Source organism: Salvia hispanica, chromosome 1, assembly GCF_023119035.1.
Source record: "Salvia hispanica cultivar TCC Black 2014 chromosome 1, UniMelb_Shisp_WGS_1.0, whole genome shotgun sequence".
NCBI lineage: Eukaryota > Viridiplantae > Streptophyta > Magnoliopsida > Lamiales > Lamiaceae > Salvia > Salvia hispanica.
Genome location: NC_062965.1, coordinates 6,893,013 through 6,912,048, shown reverse-complemented (window position 1 = coordinate 6,912,048; position 19,036 = coordinate 6,893,013). Strand labels below are relative to the sequence as shown.

At 34.2% G+C, this 19,036-nt stretch overlaps 2 protein-coding genes across 2 annotated transcripts; both read right to left on the bottom strand.

Moving 5' to 3' along the window:
* Positions 1–5,076: 5,076 nt before the first annotated feature.
* On the bottom strand, positions 5,077–6,874 carry LOC125219727 (hyoscyamine 6-dioxygenase-like). The gene is made up of 3 exons (XM_048121780.1): positions 6,368–6,874; positions 5,706–6,024; positions 5,077–5,475 (listed from the first exon to the last, which is right to left on the bottom strand). The coding sequence occupies exons 1-3, from the start codon at positions 6,814–6,816 to the stop codon at positions 5,221–5,223; spliced, it is 1,023 nt and encodes a 340-aa protein (XP_047977737.1). The 5' UTR covers positions 6,817–6,874; the 3' UTR covers positions 5,077–5,220.
* Positions 6,875–12,691: 5,817 nt separating this feature from the next.
* Positions 12,692–16,612, bottom strand: LOC125211577 (PITH domain-containing protein At3g04780). The gene is made up of 8 exons (XM_048111440.1): positions 16,498–16,612; positions 16,321–16,407; positions 15,074–15,197; positions 14,460–14,508; positions 14,319–14,376; positions 14,158–14,204; positions 13,994–14,071; positions 12,692–13,055 (listed from the first exon to the last, which is right to left on the bottom strand). The coding sequence occupies exons 1-8, from the start codon at positions 16,534–16,536 to the stop codon at positions 13,007–13,009; spliced, it is 531 nt and encodes a 176-aa protein (XP_047967397.1). The 5' UTR covers positions 16,537–16,612; the 3' UTR covers positions 12,692–13,006.
* Positions 16,613–19,036: the final 2,424 nt, after the last annotated feature.

Sequence of the window (19,036 nt, the reverse complement as noted above, 5' to 3'; positions counted from 1 at the left end):
TATAGATATAGTAATATTTATTATGCAAATAATAATATAAATATGCAATTACAAAATATGTCAATATACAAAATGATGCATGTTTCGGGATAAGGATGTCACAAAACAAACACATATTAAACTCCAATTTATCTTGGCAAAACATATCCTTAAGTCCTTGTACTTTAATTGTTTATTTCAGTAGGTCCTTATACAATTTTTTCGTTTTAATTAGTCCTTGTACTTTTATATTCGGTATATTTCAATCCTTATTTAACGGAACCGATAACTTTTCCGTTAAAAATAACACATCATATATTAATTATTTAAATATATTACATATAATATCCTAATTGGAAAATATAATCATAACATGAATATAAATTAATACTCCGAATTGTGCCTATTCATCTCAATGAGTCACTGTTTCCACTTTCCAGTAAAATGGCGTCTTCCTCTATCTCCTCATCCTCTCTCTCCACAATTTATCTTTTAGCAAAATTGGTAACCATCAGCAAATTAATGTCGAGAAACGACAACATCCATGCTTCTAATTCATACAACTTTTCTTTTAAAACAAACTATTAGTCACAAGATACGACTTATTTTCCAAGTGACAATCCTAAGTTTATTGCACAATAGATAAGATTAATGATGGTGTTATTCATTGGGCATTTTACCTCACGATTATGGTCAGCGCCACCATGAAGTTGGCTTTGACGAAGCACAAGAGCTATTGTTTGAGGAGTCTATTGTTCTTGTTAGGGCGATGTCAAAGCCGTGGTAATTGAAATTTTCAGGTCGTTGTCCAAGCTCCCTGTCACGATCACGTGCATAATTAGCTTGAATCTCCTAGGAATTTGATGCTCAGGAGTGTGAACTTTCACTGAACAACTTGCATGGTAGTAGCTGGCTCTCATGCTTATATCCACTTACATGCTCTTCACCTTGGCCCTCATCAACATCCGGATTGAGATCAATGGTGTTGTCTGAAAGCACAATAGTTTCTATATCGTTCTCTCACATTGAATTCACCACCAAACAATATCTGGCTAGAACTCTAGTTCTCCATTGTTTGTATATGCTCTAACAAATGCATTTTTCTAGTCACAAGAAAGTCCATAATTTTATTATTACATAAAGCATATCATCAGTACATCATAACAAAAAATTCAAATCAAAATAACCTTAAGGATGGTCGTCCAAGTTTTTTCAAATGCAAAAATCTTGTTCGACAAGGGCTCGAATCGTGTATTCGGATGCTCGACCAATGATTTGAAGGTTTGGTAGCGGCGCTCCAGGAATTGCAACTGGTTATAGATGTCGTCCATATTAACACGAGTATTTGTCTCTTCCTCGATTGTGGCTTCAGCCTCATACAAGCATTTCGGCGGGATAACCGTACTCTCGAACTTATGCAATTGCTTCTATCTCATGATACTACAACGAATCAGATTGTCTAGCTCATCCGTCCACATCCCGTGATAAAGATATTCTTGGGATTTGGGTTTCGAAGCCATTTTTTATTTACGGTGTGAAGCAATGATACTCATATTTATAAAGCTACACAAGTGAGTAGAAAATAATATTAAATCTAGATATAATTGCATTCTTTAAATGTTACGTTTTTTGGTCTTCAAGCAAGCATGTGATGAGGTAACAACACATAAGCTCTTCGTTGAATAAAGTTGCTACATGGCTTCAACACTCATCCTAGGTTCACAGCTCAAAATATGTTATTGGAATAAGGCTGCCCCTCCAATCCTAGACACATATGATACTCACACGCATCCACATGTCAGCTGTCATTTGATCCTGTGTGTTATTCCAATCAATTGTAGGATCAATAAATTCTACATATTCAGTATCATCTTGCTCATCAAAAATTTAATTGTCAATCATATCATTGTCAATCAAATCATTGTCAACTAACTGTTCAATTGGATCAACTGACATCTCTCTCCTTATGTAATTATGTAATAAAAAACAAGTCATTATCAACATAGTTTATGTTTCGATTGGATAGTAAGATGCACTACGTAGAATACCCAAACACATCTTAATAACAACAAAAGTCAATCCAATTATGTTCCTTGCACTTGTATGTCGTGTATTATACATTTCACTAGGATTCTTAGGCCTCTCAGTGTCCGGACCCTATTCCTATAGATGATATCGAACTCCTTTGTAGGGTGTCAAAAAACCTTAACTATTTGCATATTCGTTGTCACACAAATAATAATTACCTACAAGTGCATAATCCATTGATGTTATGATTTACGCTGGAATTTATAGATAAACACTCTACAATAGACTATTAGCCTAGACGACAGGCACATGGATTACCTTTGGGGGCTTTGATACCAAATGGATGAGAAACTGCATCTCGTTGGATACGTGCATCATCCATGGACCCCTCCCAACCCTGTAAAATATACAAAATGCATGTCTCTTGTGCACACAACCAAGGTATTTGTTGCCATTTGTCATTTCCTAGTTCAATAACTTGGCTTGTCAGCCAATGAAACTCGTACATTAACATATGTCCCATCTAACGCACCTAAGCAACCCTACAAGTCAACACATATATAATTATCAATGAACACTAGACAACAAGCGTCTACCAAAAATCTATAGTGTCCGATTCATATAAGTAAATCTTAGACATTTTATCTTAAACCACTTCCACATAGGGTCAACATTATTGTTAGCTACCGGAGTTGGTTTAGATATAAACATTGTATGCACCAGTATGATGGCTTGGAAGACAACATGAACATAGTACGCATGAAATTGTCTAACCGGATCGACAAAAATCAAAACTAACCACCCGGTTCTTTTAACAAATGATAGCCCTTTGTTCCTCCACTTTAACAAATGATCCATCTACCAACCCAACTCCTTCTCTAAGAAGAATAAATAGTCTCCCAAAACAATTTCGATCTATGAGTAAATTATTTATGCAGTCCATGTGTAACACCTATCAATCTAGTAAGATGACTGTCTGGGTAGTATGCAGGCCAAACGGCGATAACCATTATTAAGTTTCAAGAAATCACGGATAATCATCATGGTCAATGTGTGATGCTTTTGTAGTATGTCTTCAATAAGCAAGAATATTTCCTCGTTAGACAATGAACATTCACTCATAATTATATTTGATGAGATTCCGTGAACAAAATTACTATCAACTGTTACAATGCTATAACCATTGAAGTTAAAACTAAATCCCAATTACAAAGTTTTAAATTTGCATGAATTACATGTTGGCTCTAATTATGAATATGTACTCCCTCCGTCACGGCTAAGATTACACATTTCATAGCCGGCACGAGATTTTATGAGTTATTGGTTAATGTATTTAATTGGGTCGAACAACGACATCAACGTCCTCCGGTCGTCGCCCCTGTTCAACGATCAGTGCAATGGCGTTGGTCCCGCCATCAGTTTCGTCGCCAACGGCAACCAGCACAACATGAGATACTATTGGCGGATGGGATATACCCAAACTGGCCCGTCTTTGTGAAGACGATCAAGCATGCGATCGGGCCAAAGAAGTCCTACTTTGCGACCCGGCAGGAGGCAGCGCGCAAGGATGTTGAGCGCGCATTTGGTGCGCTCCAGAGTCGATGGGCGATGGTGAGGGGTCCGGCACGGTAGTGGTATATTCCCAACATCGGCGACATCATGTACGCGTGTATCATTTTGCACAACATGATTGTCGAAAGTGAAGTGGACGAACTGACTCAGTGGACCAGCGAAGATGACACGGGTGCCGGTCCAAGCCACGGCGTGGCCACCGCGAATGTGAACATGGGGGTACCTCATGGAGAGGTTGAGCGGTTGCGCGCATTTGCCGACATGCGGCAAAGAAATGCCCATATTCGACTTCAGGAGGATATCATGGAAGAGGTTTGGACGCGGAGGGGTGGACACTGATGTGGTTGTTTTTTTTTTCTATCTACTATGTAATTTTGTTTTTCAAATGATGTATGTTTTTTTTTAATGAAATATTCGTATTTTCCGTTCGTATTTGTGTCGAATTTAATTCCGTGAATTTTAATTTTAATTGGGAATTAATTTAATTGTGGGAAGGGCTAGTGGGAAGGGCTAGTGCAGTGGGAAGGGCTAGTAATATGGCAGTGGAATGAGAAGGGCTAGTGCTGACGTGGCATGCAATTTTTGTGGGAAGGGCTAGTGGAGGGGCGCCATCAAATACACCCTTAATCAAGCAAAGTATGTCCAAAGCCTAGAAAAACTAAAACTCAAAGTAAATTCTTGATTTAATGATCACATATAAATAAATACAGTCTCCAAACTAAAAATATACAAAATTAAGAACAACAAACAAATTGCTACATAAACACCCATCATCCACATAACAAAAAAAATTAAAAATTGCCTGCTAATTATATGATGTATGCCTGCAAATCATGATAAAATATAAACCAACACAACACTTAAAAATGTCTGCCAATTAATTAAATTACCCAAACCCAATTCATGCAATTAATTAAATTACCCAAATCCAATTCATGCTTAAAAAATGCATGCCAATTAAAAAACCCAACCATAAAGAAGAAGAAAAACTAAAACAAACAGTCGGGTCATTATATCATAAATGCCTGCTAGTTCATGCTAAAAAATCTAAACTTGAATCTTTTTTCGTAGACATGAAACAGGTTCAACTAGGATCGTAGAGTACAAACACCAATACATACTGCATAAGAAACGAGCCTAAAAAACACACAAATATAGAAACTTCTCACACGACATCAGACTCGAATGAAAGGGTCATGACCCTATTTAAGAGTGATTAACCGATTAAGCAGTTATTAATTGATAACCGAATAGAATAAAGTCGAGCATCGATTAATCAATATCTGCAATTCTTAATTTCAATTTAGTTAGAAAAGATGTGTGATGTTAAGCTATGAGTGGTAGTTTCAGCTATAATGCCTCAAACTATAACTTGATCACCACCAAAAATGCATTGTTCCCTATTGAATTTTTGTATTTTAGTTCTATTTTCTGATATAAGCTCTACAGCTTCAAGGATCAGTATTCAAATGACATGTTTGTAAATTTGGTATCCAATTAGATCTAAATTCAAATCTTATTCTATACATAAAGTTCATGACTCCCCAATACCATTACACAAACTTGCAAGCTTGTACATAGAATTCGTAATAAAAGAAAATATAGATTGATAATTTCAGTAAACAAGACAAAGAGAGAAGTTCATTTGAGTAGTGTTGGTGATTTGGACTCGGTTTGGAAATAGGCGAGTGCAGTATCAGCATCACAGTTGCTCCGAGTGAAGCACCTGAAAAACTCTCCATAAGTGAACCCTCTATAGACTGCACGGAAATCTCCGGCTGGCTCAATGACGATCTCATTCGACGGAATCAGAAACGTCCCTATCGTCGTCCTCGCCTCTTCTCGATGCGTCATCACTCTATGAATTGGGCTCCAAAATTTCCCATTGCTCATCACCTTAATTTAACAACTAGTTAATAGCCATTTAAATCACGAAATATGCTCAAATTCTGGTCAAAATTTGTAAAAGTAAGATTAAATTATAAGTTTTCAATTTTTTCAATTATGTTGATGTCATCTGATTACGATGGTCAAACAACAACGTTTCATGAAAATAAGAAAAGAAAAAAAAATACTTATTTTAATGAAATGACGTGCAAAAAGGAATTAAAATCTAATTTTGAAACCTTGAGTTGGAGGCCAGGGATGACGAGGAATGCGGTGGGGTCGGAGGGGACGTCCATCCACTGGTGGTGGCGGAAGACTTGGAGGCCCGGGACGGCGCACTGCTGCAGGATGGTGATGAGGTTGGGATCAGTGTGTTGCGGCATCCCGAGCGTGAGGCTCGGATCAGGGCATGGAATGTGATGATTCACTGACAACAGCTGTGTTTTGGTCATCTCCCCCTCCAAGTAATCAGGTTTCAGCCCAAGCCCTTCACACATGGCTTCTAGAATCCTCACCATCAACTTCCTCGTCTCAACTGCATATGCCCCAACAACTTGTCTGCAATTTATAATGTTAGTAACGAATCACTCATCCCCTATATAAAGGGGAGACTTATCAACTTTAATATAAAGGAGTCAGAATCACCACCATGGTTATCAAGAAATATAGTATGATGTGATATGTGGGATGTAAACAGTTGCTACCTATTTGCTAATTGCTAACTATGTATACAGCCTATGTTTTCTCAACATTAAGGCACTTGTATGTCAACTGTTGACAGTAACAGTTGACATACAAATGCCTTAGACTTAATGTTGACATCTATAACATAGACTGTTGACATAGCTACCAATTTAAGATAGTTAGCAACCTAACAGGACCCTATGATACGACGTGATACCTATAAGTGGGAGGGTGGTGGGGCCAGAGGTGGATGTGATCATGGAGAGGGTGGCAATGGTGAGTGAGATTGTCTCTCCAGTAATGGACATCCTCGGAGTCGTAGTTCAAGGTGCTGGAGTATATTCGGCATTTCTTGGTGAGGTCGGTCGAGTACAAGCTCGCCTTGTGCTCGACTGGCCCTGAGAAGAATCCCTTCATCACGGCCATCGTGTCCTCCATTAGGCTTGCCGGGATCCCATGGTTGATGACCTGGAAGATTCCAAAGCGTTGGCATGCATCGATGATCTGGCGAATGATGTGTTGTGGATTGGGGTGTTGAAGATCGATGAGAGGGATGTCGTTCATGACTGGGAAAGGGTGGGAGCCAGGCCTTTGGTCGGCTGGGAATATGTATTTTTCAGGTGTTTTTTCCACAGGGTTAAGCCAGTTTGACATAAGAGAATCCATATCTTTTTTCTTTTGAATAAATGATTGGGATAGTATTAGTATGTGTAGTTGTTGAGGTGTGTTGATGTCAATGACAGATTTATATAGCAATTCTCGATTTGTCTCATTTGGAGCTACGGTTTAAAAGCACGAGTTTAATAAATGATTATCAAGAATAACGATTTATACCATGGGACCATGATATTGAGGGTTAATGAGAATATAGATAGAGTTTATACGCTCTTACTTTATAGTGTCACAGCTCATATTATTAAAAAATTTCTTTGATAGAATTAGATTAAAAAGAACAAAATAAAAGGCAAACATTTTGTTTTTAATAGAGATGAAGAAGAATTAGATTAATAAAAGGCAAACTAAAGTATTAAATGAAAAAACGGTTAATTTTTTAAGCTTATCAAAATTTCTAGGGTAAGAAATTCTGATAGAAAATTTACATTTTTTTTATTAGGTGAGTATTACATTATATTTGTTTTTAAAATTTTAAAAGTCAAATCTTATTGTAATATTAATAAATAAATTTTAATACTCGCATTTTCCGTGAAGGTAAGGACTTTGGAGACTACGCATGTATTAATATAAAATTAATAAAGAATGAGAGACAAAAAACTTGTTTAAAATGAAATTAGACTAATTTTATAAGACGGAATAAGTAAATAAGAATAGACGGTAAGAATATCTACACAAAATACTACCAATTTCATAATTATAAAAATAAAAAAATTATACTCTCTCTATTCATTAAAAATACTCTCTTTTTTGTCTTGGATATCTACAAAAATAATCTTATTCTAAAAATGAAAATTTTCTCTCTTATACTTTATCCATACTTTCTCGTTCTCTTTTATTTTACCGGTTTTTAAGTAAAATTCGGATTGTCCATCCATGAACCTTTTTTTCTTGGACAATGCAAATTAAATGTTATATGGAATAACAATTATTCTCAAATGAGATTATCATTACTGTGATGTCGCCGACTATATATCATAAAATAGTTCATTGGTCTACATCTATCGAAAACTCTCGACACTTAAATTAAAATAACATAGTACTATTAAATATCGTCTTTCAATTCAAAATTAGATGTCCTATACGATTGAGGAATTTTTTAGATAAACCCTAAACATTAATTACTCGTAACTTTTTAATTAATTAAATTAGTCTGTATCGTAGACAATAGCCATTCAATAATTAAACTCATACGATCGTCACACCATTGGTCAATTTGTAAGAAATTGCAACAGAACAAATAATTGGTCCCCAACTGAATAATGCAATGAGACACAAAAACTGAATCATTAAATTTTGTTGTGTTAATCAAGTGGTATTTTTACTTGATTTATTTGCACGATCAACTTTATGGACCATTGTACTAATCCATTTAACATAGAGATCTCGATGTAAGAAGTCCTAATCCATTGACTAATGCATTAATGAAATCATGAAAGAGGTACAATTATTCAGCTTTTTTTTTATTAAATAACAATAATAATATCAAAATAATTATTAATAATAACACGTCCACATCAATTTCTTCAATATGGCTATGGATTTAATTATAAGGAATATCACATCATTATTCGTAAATGGTTCCATAATGAATAAACAAAACATCGACAACGAAATAATTATTTTAAATATTTGCTCCAATCAATATATGCATAATGCAATCAACCCGTAATCTAGTCTTATGGCCCTCTCCAGTTGGATTTATGTAGATGCATCTTCCTTAACAAAATTAATATTGGTGTACTGGATTTTCTATATTATGAAATATTCTACTTTAATGGTCCCCGATATATTTTTAGAGATAATATAATATGGGCGTTGAACTTCTCAATAAAATAGCTTATGATGTGACTTGTGAGTGAAAAGTACTACTACTAGTATTCAGTGATTAAGTAGTAGTACTAGCAGAGTATGAATATATTGGACAAATGTTCTGATGAATTAAAGTTGAATTAGGAGCATAGTGGGGTCAACAAGGATTGAAATGTGTGTCATTTCATTAATATTGGTAAACTCTCTTCATAATCATGAAAATGAAAATAATTACATTCTCTATTTCTCTTTTGGAGCCGTACATATGGTTAACAATTTTGGTGTATATCTTTATATCTTCACTATAATTTATTGCCCCGATTATTGATTTTTTTAATGAAAATAACATAACTATACATAATCATAACTAAATACCCAAACTACTATCTACCACACAACTAGCAATAATATCCCTAAATTCAATTTCAACTTCAGAAAGATTACACGGCTAGTCAAAAATCAACTGAAACTTTGGGATATTTATACTTGTAATGGAAAATTATCAATACAAAAATTGATCTCAATACAAAATCCAGACCAAATCATGACACCATCAGATTTGACAATCTAATGGTCAATAATTAAATAAAAATACGAAGGGTCATTATAAAGCTAGGGAGTATTATAACATACAAGTTTGAGTTCACGTTAAGATCATTTCATGTCATCCTTCTTATAATAACCTAAAAATAAGCTAACAATGACCTACAAATGCCCTCTATATGCATTCTACTTGTAATTCCATATAAAATATTTTTAAAATATTGATGATTTAGATATTTAGTTAGGAATATTTCCATTAAATTGAAATTTTCCCTTTGACATGCCTAATAAAATTGAGACTGGATAAAGAAGCAGGAAATGTACGTTTGAATTAAACATCAATCTTCATTTGATATTCTAGTATGGAAGCTATAGGTACAGATATCTGCAGCCATGACATGAAAGAATACTTAAAAAGACTATCAACACAGCATAAGTGAGATTCATTATAACAGATCTCTGCTCAAATGGTTGAATTCGTGCAATTCTAATGACGCGAGGTGTTGCAAATACGAACCTATTGCTTATTCTTCGACTTCTTCACTGGAGGCTTTGCAGATGCCACATCATCATCATCATCCGAAGAGATTTCTTCCAGCTCATCAGGAACATCGTTTGGAATATTATTCTTCGTGATGAAGTCCTTGAGGATGCTCATGCTCTGCTCCTTCACTGAAACTAATTGCTCGGAAATAAGACCATTGCTTGCCAGAGCTGAATGCATCTCTGAGCCAAGGTGAAGGCTGACTTTAACACGTGCTGTGGAAGGGTCTACGTTCAGAAGCTGAGGCTCCATCGCCCAACTCCTGCAGCAAACAAAGCCTTGCTCAGTTTACATATACAGTGCCATGCTTCGAAATCTCACTCCTTCATTCAGTAAACCTCGTGACTGGAAATGTTTTCACCAAGACGCAATCAAAAATAAGGTTCAAGACTCGCAATTCATTGACGACAAAGACCTAATCACACTCTTCTACTTATGCTACCATGATATTACGGGATATTGCTCATTACAAGTATGAACAAAATAAGGATAATTAAAGGCTGTGAATTATTCGAGGCCATCAAAACCACCTATGATGATTCAGCACATATCAGTAGATGTAAGGAACAACTTACGCCTCAGATTCTGTGTATCAAATTAAACTCTTAGACGAATCTTAATTGCTCAATTTGGTGATTAATGTATAGTGAAGAAACAACATTCAACCAACGAGTTGCACATTAGACTCATTGTCTCTAACTTAAGAGAAAGGCTACTTCTTCATACAAGTAACAATTTCCATGAGTCTCAGTTTTAATCAGAAAATGCAAACAAGAGCAACAACAGCATCTGACAATTGCTGAAATTAACAAAGGTGCAGAAGTATACACAGTAAATTGATAACAGCGACAACAAAAATACTGATAACAGGTAAAAAGAACAAAAAGGAACAATATTACACTAAAGTTCATTGAAGCAGTCACAAAATCAGTTCTTAATTAGTTTTATATTTTTGAAAATTAGCATTCGTGGTGTATTATGTTTGATTTTCCACTTTCCAGAAACGTTCGCAGCCGATTTCAATTGCAAGAGAAAAATCGATAAATTAGCATCGAATGAAACTGCTTTTGTAGTTTATGAAATTAGAGATACTCGCAAACAAACACAAAGCAAAACCAAAACGTTATTCGAAGCTACAGAATGAATACTTACAAGCTCTGAATGTGGCGGCGAGATCGAAGGATGAAGTGGCGGTTGCGGCGGCGTCCAAAAACTTTGGTGTATTGGAATGGATTCAATAGGGTTACATTAATTCAAGTATTTTTTATTTTTATGTTGGAGTTGAGTTGAGTTGTTAATTCGTTGATTACGTTGTTTGTAAGTTGTATGCATATAAATTGTTTGATTATGATTCCTTTAAATATTGAGTGAACTACAAAATTAGCTCCTATATATAGTTAATCGACCATCGGAGGTACTCATATTTCAAAAATTGCGCTAGTCGCCGCTACAGCCTACATATGAGTATAATATCATTTGAAGTCTATTTTCACTATTTACGGTCTTTCATGTCCTTCTAATCCTCAATTTATTTCAAAAATGTCATTCCAAGGGCATTTATATCTTTCCATTATTTCACATATTCCTAGTATAAATTAGTTTTAAAAGAGTGGGGAAAATATTCCTTAAGAAAAATAATTGGAGAATAAAATATATTTAATTATTATTAAAATATTAGATGATAATATGTGTATTATAATTTCTAGTATTTATAATTTATTGGTATTATGTTTATATAAAAATTAATATTTTAATAATTTATTTTACAATATTCTTAAAATTCAAATTTATTTATATTAATGAAATGTAATGATGAAATATTGGAAAGACCGAAATGTCCTAAGTGGCATTCTTGAAAAAAAAAAGAGGGTGAGAAGAGCATGGAAGACCGTAAATAATGAAAAAGGACTTCAAATGATATTACACCATACGTAGAGACATCTAGTGTATTTTCTGAAACATGGATACCTCAAGCGTTCTATTAGTCATACATAGAGACTAATTTTGTTGTTCACTCTTAAATATTTGAGAGGTGCATATTGGAGTGATTTAAATATAATATGTACAATTTTAAAATTTTAGGGACCAATATCCCTTCTTTAAAAGAAAAAAAGAACCACGATAGTTTCCAACAATTTTCATCTATGAATTCATCATTTCATTGATTATATATATACAAAATGTACCTAAAGACACTAAGCTGCTGAGAATCCACCTATAACAAAAGTTGAACCAACATCACAAGATGAATGTATGATGCGCAAGTCTATGATTCAGAAATACAAGGACGAGTTGTCATTTGCAACGGTGAAGGTTTAGGCTCATGGCCTTGTGCAACACAAGATCATGAACGTCAATCTCCACAATTGCATATGTCAATCTACTCTTGTACCTATAAATCACAATCTTCATTGTATATTTCTCTTCTAACATTATTTGTTCAATTCTCCTTTCTATTTGTGGTGGATCCTCACTCAGATGAAAGTCATTGGTCACTAGGAGACGTTGAGCGACTAGGATTTACCTAACCATGTTAGGAGCGCAACTGTACGATGTGGGAGTGTGTGACTTTTAGACACGAAAGGGCTAACACATGCATCGATAGTGGTTGAGGCTCATGGATGTCTCCACTAATTCATGTGTCAAACTCATCTTCATATCTACAAATTATAGACTTTTGCATTATATACCAAAATTAGACTCAGCCTAATTTCTTTGAACCAAAATTGTGGACTCGGTCTAATTTCTTTGCACCAGAACCGAGATATGAAATTCAAAAGTGGTAGATTTTGTTGTATTGTAAATTTTGTCGTAGGAACCATTAGGAAGCTAAAGCTCCACTATGCTACACTTCCCAGTTTCCACAAGATAAATACATGCTAAACAATTTGGAATGCTCAAATGTCCCTACACAGGTTGGATCAATCACAACACATTCTACAACAAACTGTGTAAAGAGAGAGCAATCCAAATCGCAATGAAGATTCAAATAACCATATCTCAATTGGATAAATCTTAACAAAGTAGAAAAGCAGAAAATTTGCAAATTAGTCTATGGACAGTTATGCAGACATGAAAACAAAGGCCAAACAAATTCATCAGTTAAACATTGAGGTGTGATAAATGTAACGACCACACGAGTTTTTCTTAGAGCCAAGTGTGGGGCGATAGTTTACAACAGGCGAGAGACTTTCAACCAATTCCTCTTCCTCTGTTTAAACAAGTACTGAAAATAATTCCCGGCAATAAAGATGTCCATCATCTCTTACCCATTTCCCCGGCAGATCAGTGATCCTCAATCTTCTTCAGACCTTTCATATCAGTTGTTTCAACCCTGCATAATCCAAGCAGAAATGAACTTTATGGCAAATCATTCAAGTGGCATGTAAAATACACACATTTAAGCTATCTTGGATTATTTAGACGTTTACATTAGTCGTAGTTGGTAGATACCGAATCTATTTAGAAGGCTTAACACATAATGCAGATAAGCAGGCAAAATAACTTATTTTCTTCTTTGAATTCTTTAAATTGACAAAACTTCGAATAATCTAAAGTTAGGCCCCACGAGCTAGCTCGTTTGAGCTCGAGTCAAACATGTTTGCGAGCCCACACGCTGAACGAAGTAAATCTTGAGCTCGGCTCTAAATTTTTATCCAGCTCAGTTTCAGGCCCAATTTTGGCTTGTTTGCAAAACATAAATTTTAAACAAGCTTTTTTCGACCTGAGCTTAGAGTAGCTCGCAAGAACCATTACATCCCTACAAATCCCTGGAGTCAGTAGCATTTCCCTAATACTACGTCACACCCAAGAATAATAGATAGTACTCCCTTGGAAGGAATGGTTGGACAATGAACAAAATTAACTAAGCATAAATATTTCAATTGAAGTTCAGATCTTTTCAGTGAGAAGAATTCCATTTTGAGAAATGTAATTTACAGAGTTAAAACAAATTTTTATTTTGAATAAAGAACCATCTTTGATACCTTCCACAGAGCATTTTATAAGACATGGAAAATTTAAAATGTACAATTACCAAAAACATATAAACATTATTAGTCAAAGATCGTGTGTTTTGTGACTGTACCAAACCAGATATTAAGGTACCATAGGTATATTATACACCCCAATCACCTACATCAAACAAGGGTGACATAGAGTTGCCTATTTATGATTGGTAGTATTAAAAAACCTTGGCAGCTGAATCATCTACTTTGATTCTGCAACAGTGAATTGATAGATTTTCAAAGGAGAAGTGCAATGAAAACTTACGTTGTTCCAAATAGAGCAATCTTTTGAACTTTCGAAATTTCAGAACCAGATTGATTATCCTCGATGAAGATTGTCAAGCTGATTAAGAACAATTAGTGAGAACAATCACAAAAAATTGGCAGTGCAATGTCATTGAGAGTAGAGCCATAGAGATGAAAATGCACCTGCGGACATTCTGAAACTTGACGTACTTCAGTATAACTGGTTTTCCCTACATAGGTTTTAGCACATCCAGCATTATATTTCAAACAAATTGCAAACACAAGGAAGTAAACAAAGCTTATTTTAAGCAAACAAGATGGAAATCAGAAGTACTGAAGTTTACCTTTAGGTTATCCTCGGATAAAACAATGGTATCACTTGGGGGGAAATCAGTGACATTACTGTGGAATTATAATAATCAGGAATAGTTGAAAAATAGAGAGGGAGAAACTCATCTACATAAATGATTAATCCTCATAAATACCTAAATCCCATGTGCTCCCTGTTAGCAAAAAGTTTCACCAATTTTGGACCTGAAATTTCCAAAATAGCATTAATAAGAGTAAATATTCCACCAATGGATCTTATCTACTAGGGGTAAGCGAGAGGGACCAGGGGGTGGTGGATAAAATTATAGAAAAACAAAAACGACTCTTAGAGTGTGTTTGCTTTGAGGTATAAGGAAAATAAGGGATAAGTTTCATCTTAGTTAAATTCTCTTTTCTTTTCCATCTTTATAGTTCATATATAATTAATGATTACAACCTTCCTCATTTATTCTTTTCACTCCAACTAGAGATAATATTATTAATTAAAGAAGTGATAGATTTAAAAGGAGAGAATTTTCTTATTCTAATTTTCTTTATACCTAAAAGCAAATGCACCCTTATAACATTACTAATGCCAACCGTTCAATATATTCAGCAATATTAAAGTGGGACCTACTTTCAGGGGAATGAAAAGGATAAAAATAACAATCAGGCAGAATATCATTGCAAGAGATTCCATGAAGGTCACTGAAGATGTGAACTCCATACATTTAAGGACATGACTTTTTTTACTGCATCAATATAAAATGAGATCTTAAGAGCTAGTTACCTTCCTCCTCTGGCCCTTTAATTACAACGGAATGAATTTTAACAACTTGATTAAAGGGAATGTAAATTAAGAGCTGCTCGTCTGCATCACTTTCCAAGTTCAAACCTTCGTCTTCCCTGTACCCCTGATACAGTTTGAAACAACATCAGCATATATTTGGCTCTGCAATGCCCCAACACAGTCTCTTAGAGACAAACTAGGAAACCATGTAACTGCCTTGTGCTTTAATTCGTAACAAATGAACGGAAAATCTAAGGAAAATAGAAAAAATGATGAGATCTGGTACAATGCGACAAGAAAAAGAGTTGTTGGATTCAAAAGAGATGGAGGGTGAGATTCACGGAAACAGTTAAACTTATGAAAAAACCATGAGATAGTGAGGAAATTGAAGGAGTACAAGAATCGGATGTTAAAGAAGATGCCACTAGGGCAAAATAGAAGTACATCAGACAAAGTCAACAAAAACGATAAGTAGATCGAGCGACCACAAGAAGTGTTTGAGGAATATCCGAGTCTACAAATCTCGAACAAAATGCAAAGTATGAAAGCCAAATCTAATGTAAGCCAATGTCGAAATAATTGATGAAGACATGTTTAGAAAGGACACTCGAATGACGAATCGCCTAATATATGTTAGGCGGAGAACTCAATAATGCAAGATTTCACAAGCTAAAAGAGCAACTAAATATAAGAACAAGAAAGTCAACGTCGAGGAGAAGTATTGAGAAATATTTTCTGCCGACTTAAGGATTGTCTAGGGGAAATGAGAATTTTGCTTCATTAAGGTTCTGAGATTTGCAACCTGCAATACTAAATCGAATGAAACATTTGGAAGCCTATCAAGTATAAATACTTCGAGAAAGCCTTTGACCAGCTGCATTATGAAACTTAGCACTATTCCGATTACTAATAAGCTAACACCGGCTACCAACTCGATTATTTTAGGTTGAAGTAAGGCTTATATTAGAGAAGTAAGTAGCAGCTCTAAGTGAGAATTATATCCTCAAGTATTGTATAGCTTTGTAAGGATATAAATACATACTGAGATTTAAAGTTCTAACGTGTTGTGTACAAATTATCAAAAAATATCTATTTTAGTCTACGGAAACATCGAACTCCATCAAAATAGTGAGAATCCAACTAAAACTTGTTTAATTCTAAGGAAAAGTCATAAATGCTCAAATCCATTAACTTGAGAAAACAGTAAAGAATCATAAGACAACCGCAATCCCTGATAAACAATTTACCTGTTTGAGAGCGTTGGGAAGGGAGTGGCTGCTATTTTGATTCAAACATTCAACACCAGACCAGTCGATAAACTCCAGTAAATCGACCTGATTATTAATCAAAGGTTTGATCAAAGATTATTAAACAAACAGCATGAATAAAACTGAGAGAATCGCGTAAGCAAGTGATAAAATTACTTGATTTCGTTGAAGAGAGGAGGCTGCTTCGGCGGACATGGCTGCTGCTGATGCTCAAAAATTGGGATGGAATGAAAAGAAAGGGAGATTCCCTCTTAAAAACCTATCGATCCTTCAAAGCTCAACCCCATTAAAAAAACGCTATGTAATAAAAATATAGATTTCAGTGTAGTCCGCAACTCGTGGGTTGGTCCGAATAGCCGCCAAATATATAGGGTTAGGGTTGAAAATTTCTAGCCCGATAAAACAAAAACCCCATTAGTCCGCAATCCGATAGAGCCAGACTCAAAAACCTGATAAAATATCTATTATTCTATTATTTTACATCTAATTTGACATTTCATTGATTAATTTTATAATATAGACAACTAAAAAAATAACTTTCAATTTTATATTAAATATACAAGTTATATATTGAATTTTAGTTAATATAATAACTGATAAATAAATTAAAAACTTCAAATCACTAAAAAAATATTTAAATTTCTAAAACATGCATTAAAATTTCACGAAATATCTAAAATATTAGTATTTGATTATGTTTATAATTGAGTTTAAGCATATATCTTAAATTTATCATAATTAAATATTTTACATTTTCTAAATATAACTAATTTTCATCATTATTTATTGGATTGAACGCATGTTAATCTTATTGGTAGCAACCCGATTAACCCGCTGGACTAGCCCGAAACCCGAGCTTTAGGGTTAGGGTTGAACTTTTATATCCCGAAAGAAATCACAATCCGATAGTTCGCATCTGATTGATCCGTAACCGTGTAGGGTTGGTCCGAAACCCGATGAACCGACCCAATTGACATCCACGTGAAGCGCGTTTACTTAGAGAAGTAAATTATTTAGGCATGCTTATAAGTCGCAGCAATTCTCTAGTCACACTTTGCTAACAAATTTAAAATCTTGATGTCTATTAAAATGATTATTATCATAAATGTTGTATTTATGGGATTAATACAGAACAATTATTGATCAAGAAAAAAGTTATATTATGGCGGCCTAAAAATCAAGAGTCGAAAATAGTTTAGATCACAAAAGTTTGAAATCACAAGTACAAATTTTATGCATCGGGTCGGGCTAGGCCGAGGCCATTAACTTTCTAATCAGTCTGTCCATGAATAAATGTCTCATATTTGACCATCACAGATTTTAAGAAATTATTGGATTTTATATAGTACATTGAGTAAAAAAAGTTAGTGGAATATGAGACCTACTTTTATATATTAATTTTATAATAAAATGTGAGTGTAATGAGTTAATAGAATGTAGGATCCACTAACCAAATATAAAAGTGAAATGAGACATTTATTGAGGAACAGACGAAAAAAAAGAATGAGATATTTTATGGACGAAGTATCTTTTTGGACGGCTTGTCGAAAGCTTGATCTACTTGTTGGGCCAGACTTCTTTGGCATGGAGCCAAACACATTAACACACAAGAGTTTTGCATGGTTTGGTTTTCTCTCCTCGATTGACTTGGATTATAGTATAAAAGTTAATGTCTTACTCCCTTCGTCCCCGATTAGAAGTCACAGTTTGACCGGGCACGAGTTTTAAGAAATGTAAAGAAAAGTTGGTTGAAAAAGTTAGTGGAATGTGAGACCCCTTTTTTTATATAGGTTTTATAATAAATGTGAGTGAATTGAGTTAATGGAATGTGGGACTTACTTACTATTTATGGTAAAAATGAAGTGTGACTCTTAATTGGGGACGGACTGAAATGGAAAAGTGTGACTCTTAATCGGAGACGGAGGGAGTAATATTCTATTTTGTGGATAGTGCAGTTCGAAAATCATGGGGCACACCTAAAATATACGTTAAATATAAGGAATTAGGATTGTAATTTTTTCTAACTCAATAAAATATCAATCTAATTAGCTCGCAACTCGAGTAAAGACAATGGAACTTTATGAGTTAGTCTTAGGTTGAACTATTGTATATTTATTCCCCATTTGATTATTTGAGTAGATATTTAATTTTGATAAATGAATCGTACAAATAGAAGACAAAATTAAGTCTTCAATACTATTTGTATATGTATAAGTAAATATATGCTTAAATTTAATTAATATAGTTATAGATAAATGAATTGAAAATTTCAAGTTCATGAAAAAAAAATGTTCATGATGTTGAAACTTGCTTTAAAAATTTTCAAAATATGGTTGTGTTTCATTTTAATTTTTAGATAGTAAATTAGAGTTCTTAATACATTAATACCGATCATAACATATTATTAGGTGTGACATCATTTAACTACTCAAGATTTATCAAACATCATTATCAATTTTTGTTTTTATTTTAGAGTGAACTACGTAAATAGTATACTTATCTTTCACTTTCGCACAAAAATGATACATGTTCTTTATTTTATAGTATCGTTTTTGGTACATCATAACAAAAATAACCCTAGATACCAAACATATGATTTTTGAGTCATAGAAGTATTTTTGGAAATTTCAATTAAATAATATACCAAGCATGTGATTTTTTTCCTTTTTTCTTTCCTTTTTCTTGTTAGTTTCTA

Coding starts and splice junctions, on each gene's coding strand:
- LOC125219727 (XM_048121780.1), bottom strand. CDS start 6,816: ATGGATTCTCTTATGTCAAACTGGCTTAACCCTGTGGAAAAAACACCT. Junction 6,025..6,367: donor CACCACCCTCCCACTTATAG/GTATCACGTCGT, acceptor TATAAATTGCAG/ACAAGTTGTTGGGGCATATG. Junction 5,476..5,705: donor TCCCTGGCCTCCAACTCAAG/GTTTCAAAATTA, acceptor TGTTAAATTAAG/GTGATGAGCAATGGGAAATT.
- LOC125211577 (XM_048111440.1), bottom strand. CDS start 16,536: ATGTCCGCCGAAGCAGCCTCCTCTCTTCAACGAAATCAA. Junction 16,408..16,497: donor CCTCTCTTCAACGAAATCAA/GTAATTTTATCA, acceptor ATTAATAATCAG/GTCGATTTACTGGAGTTTAT. Junction 15,198..16,320: donor TTCCCAACGCTCTCAAACAG/GTAAATTGTTTA, acceptor AAACTGTATCAG/GGGTACAGGGAAGACGAAGG.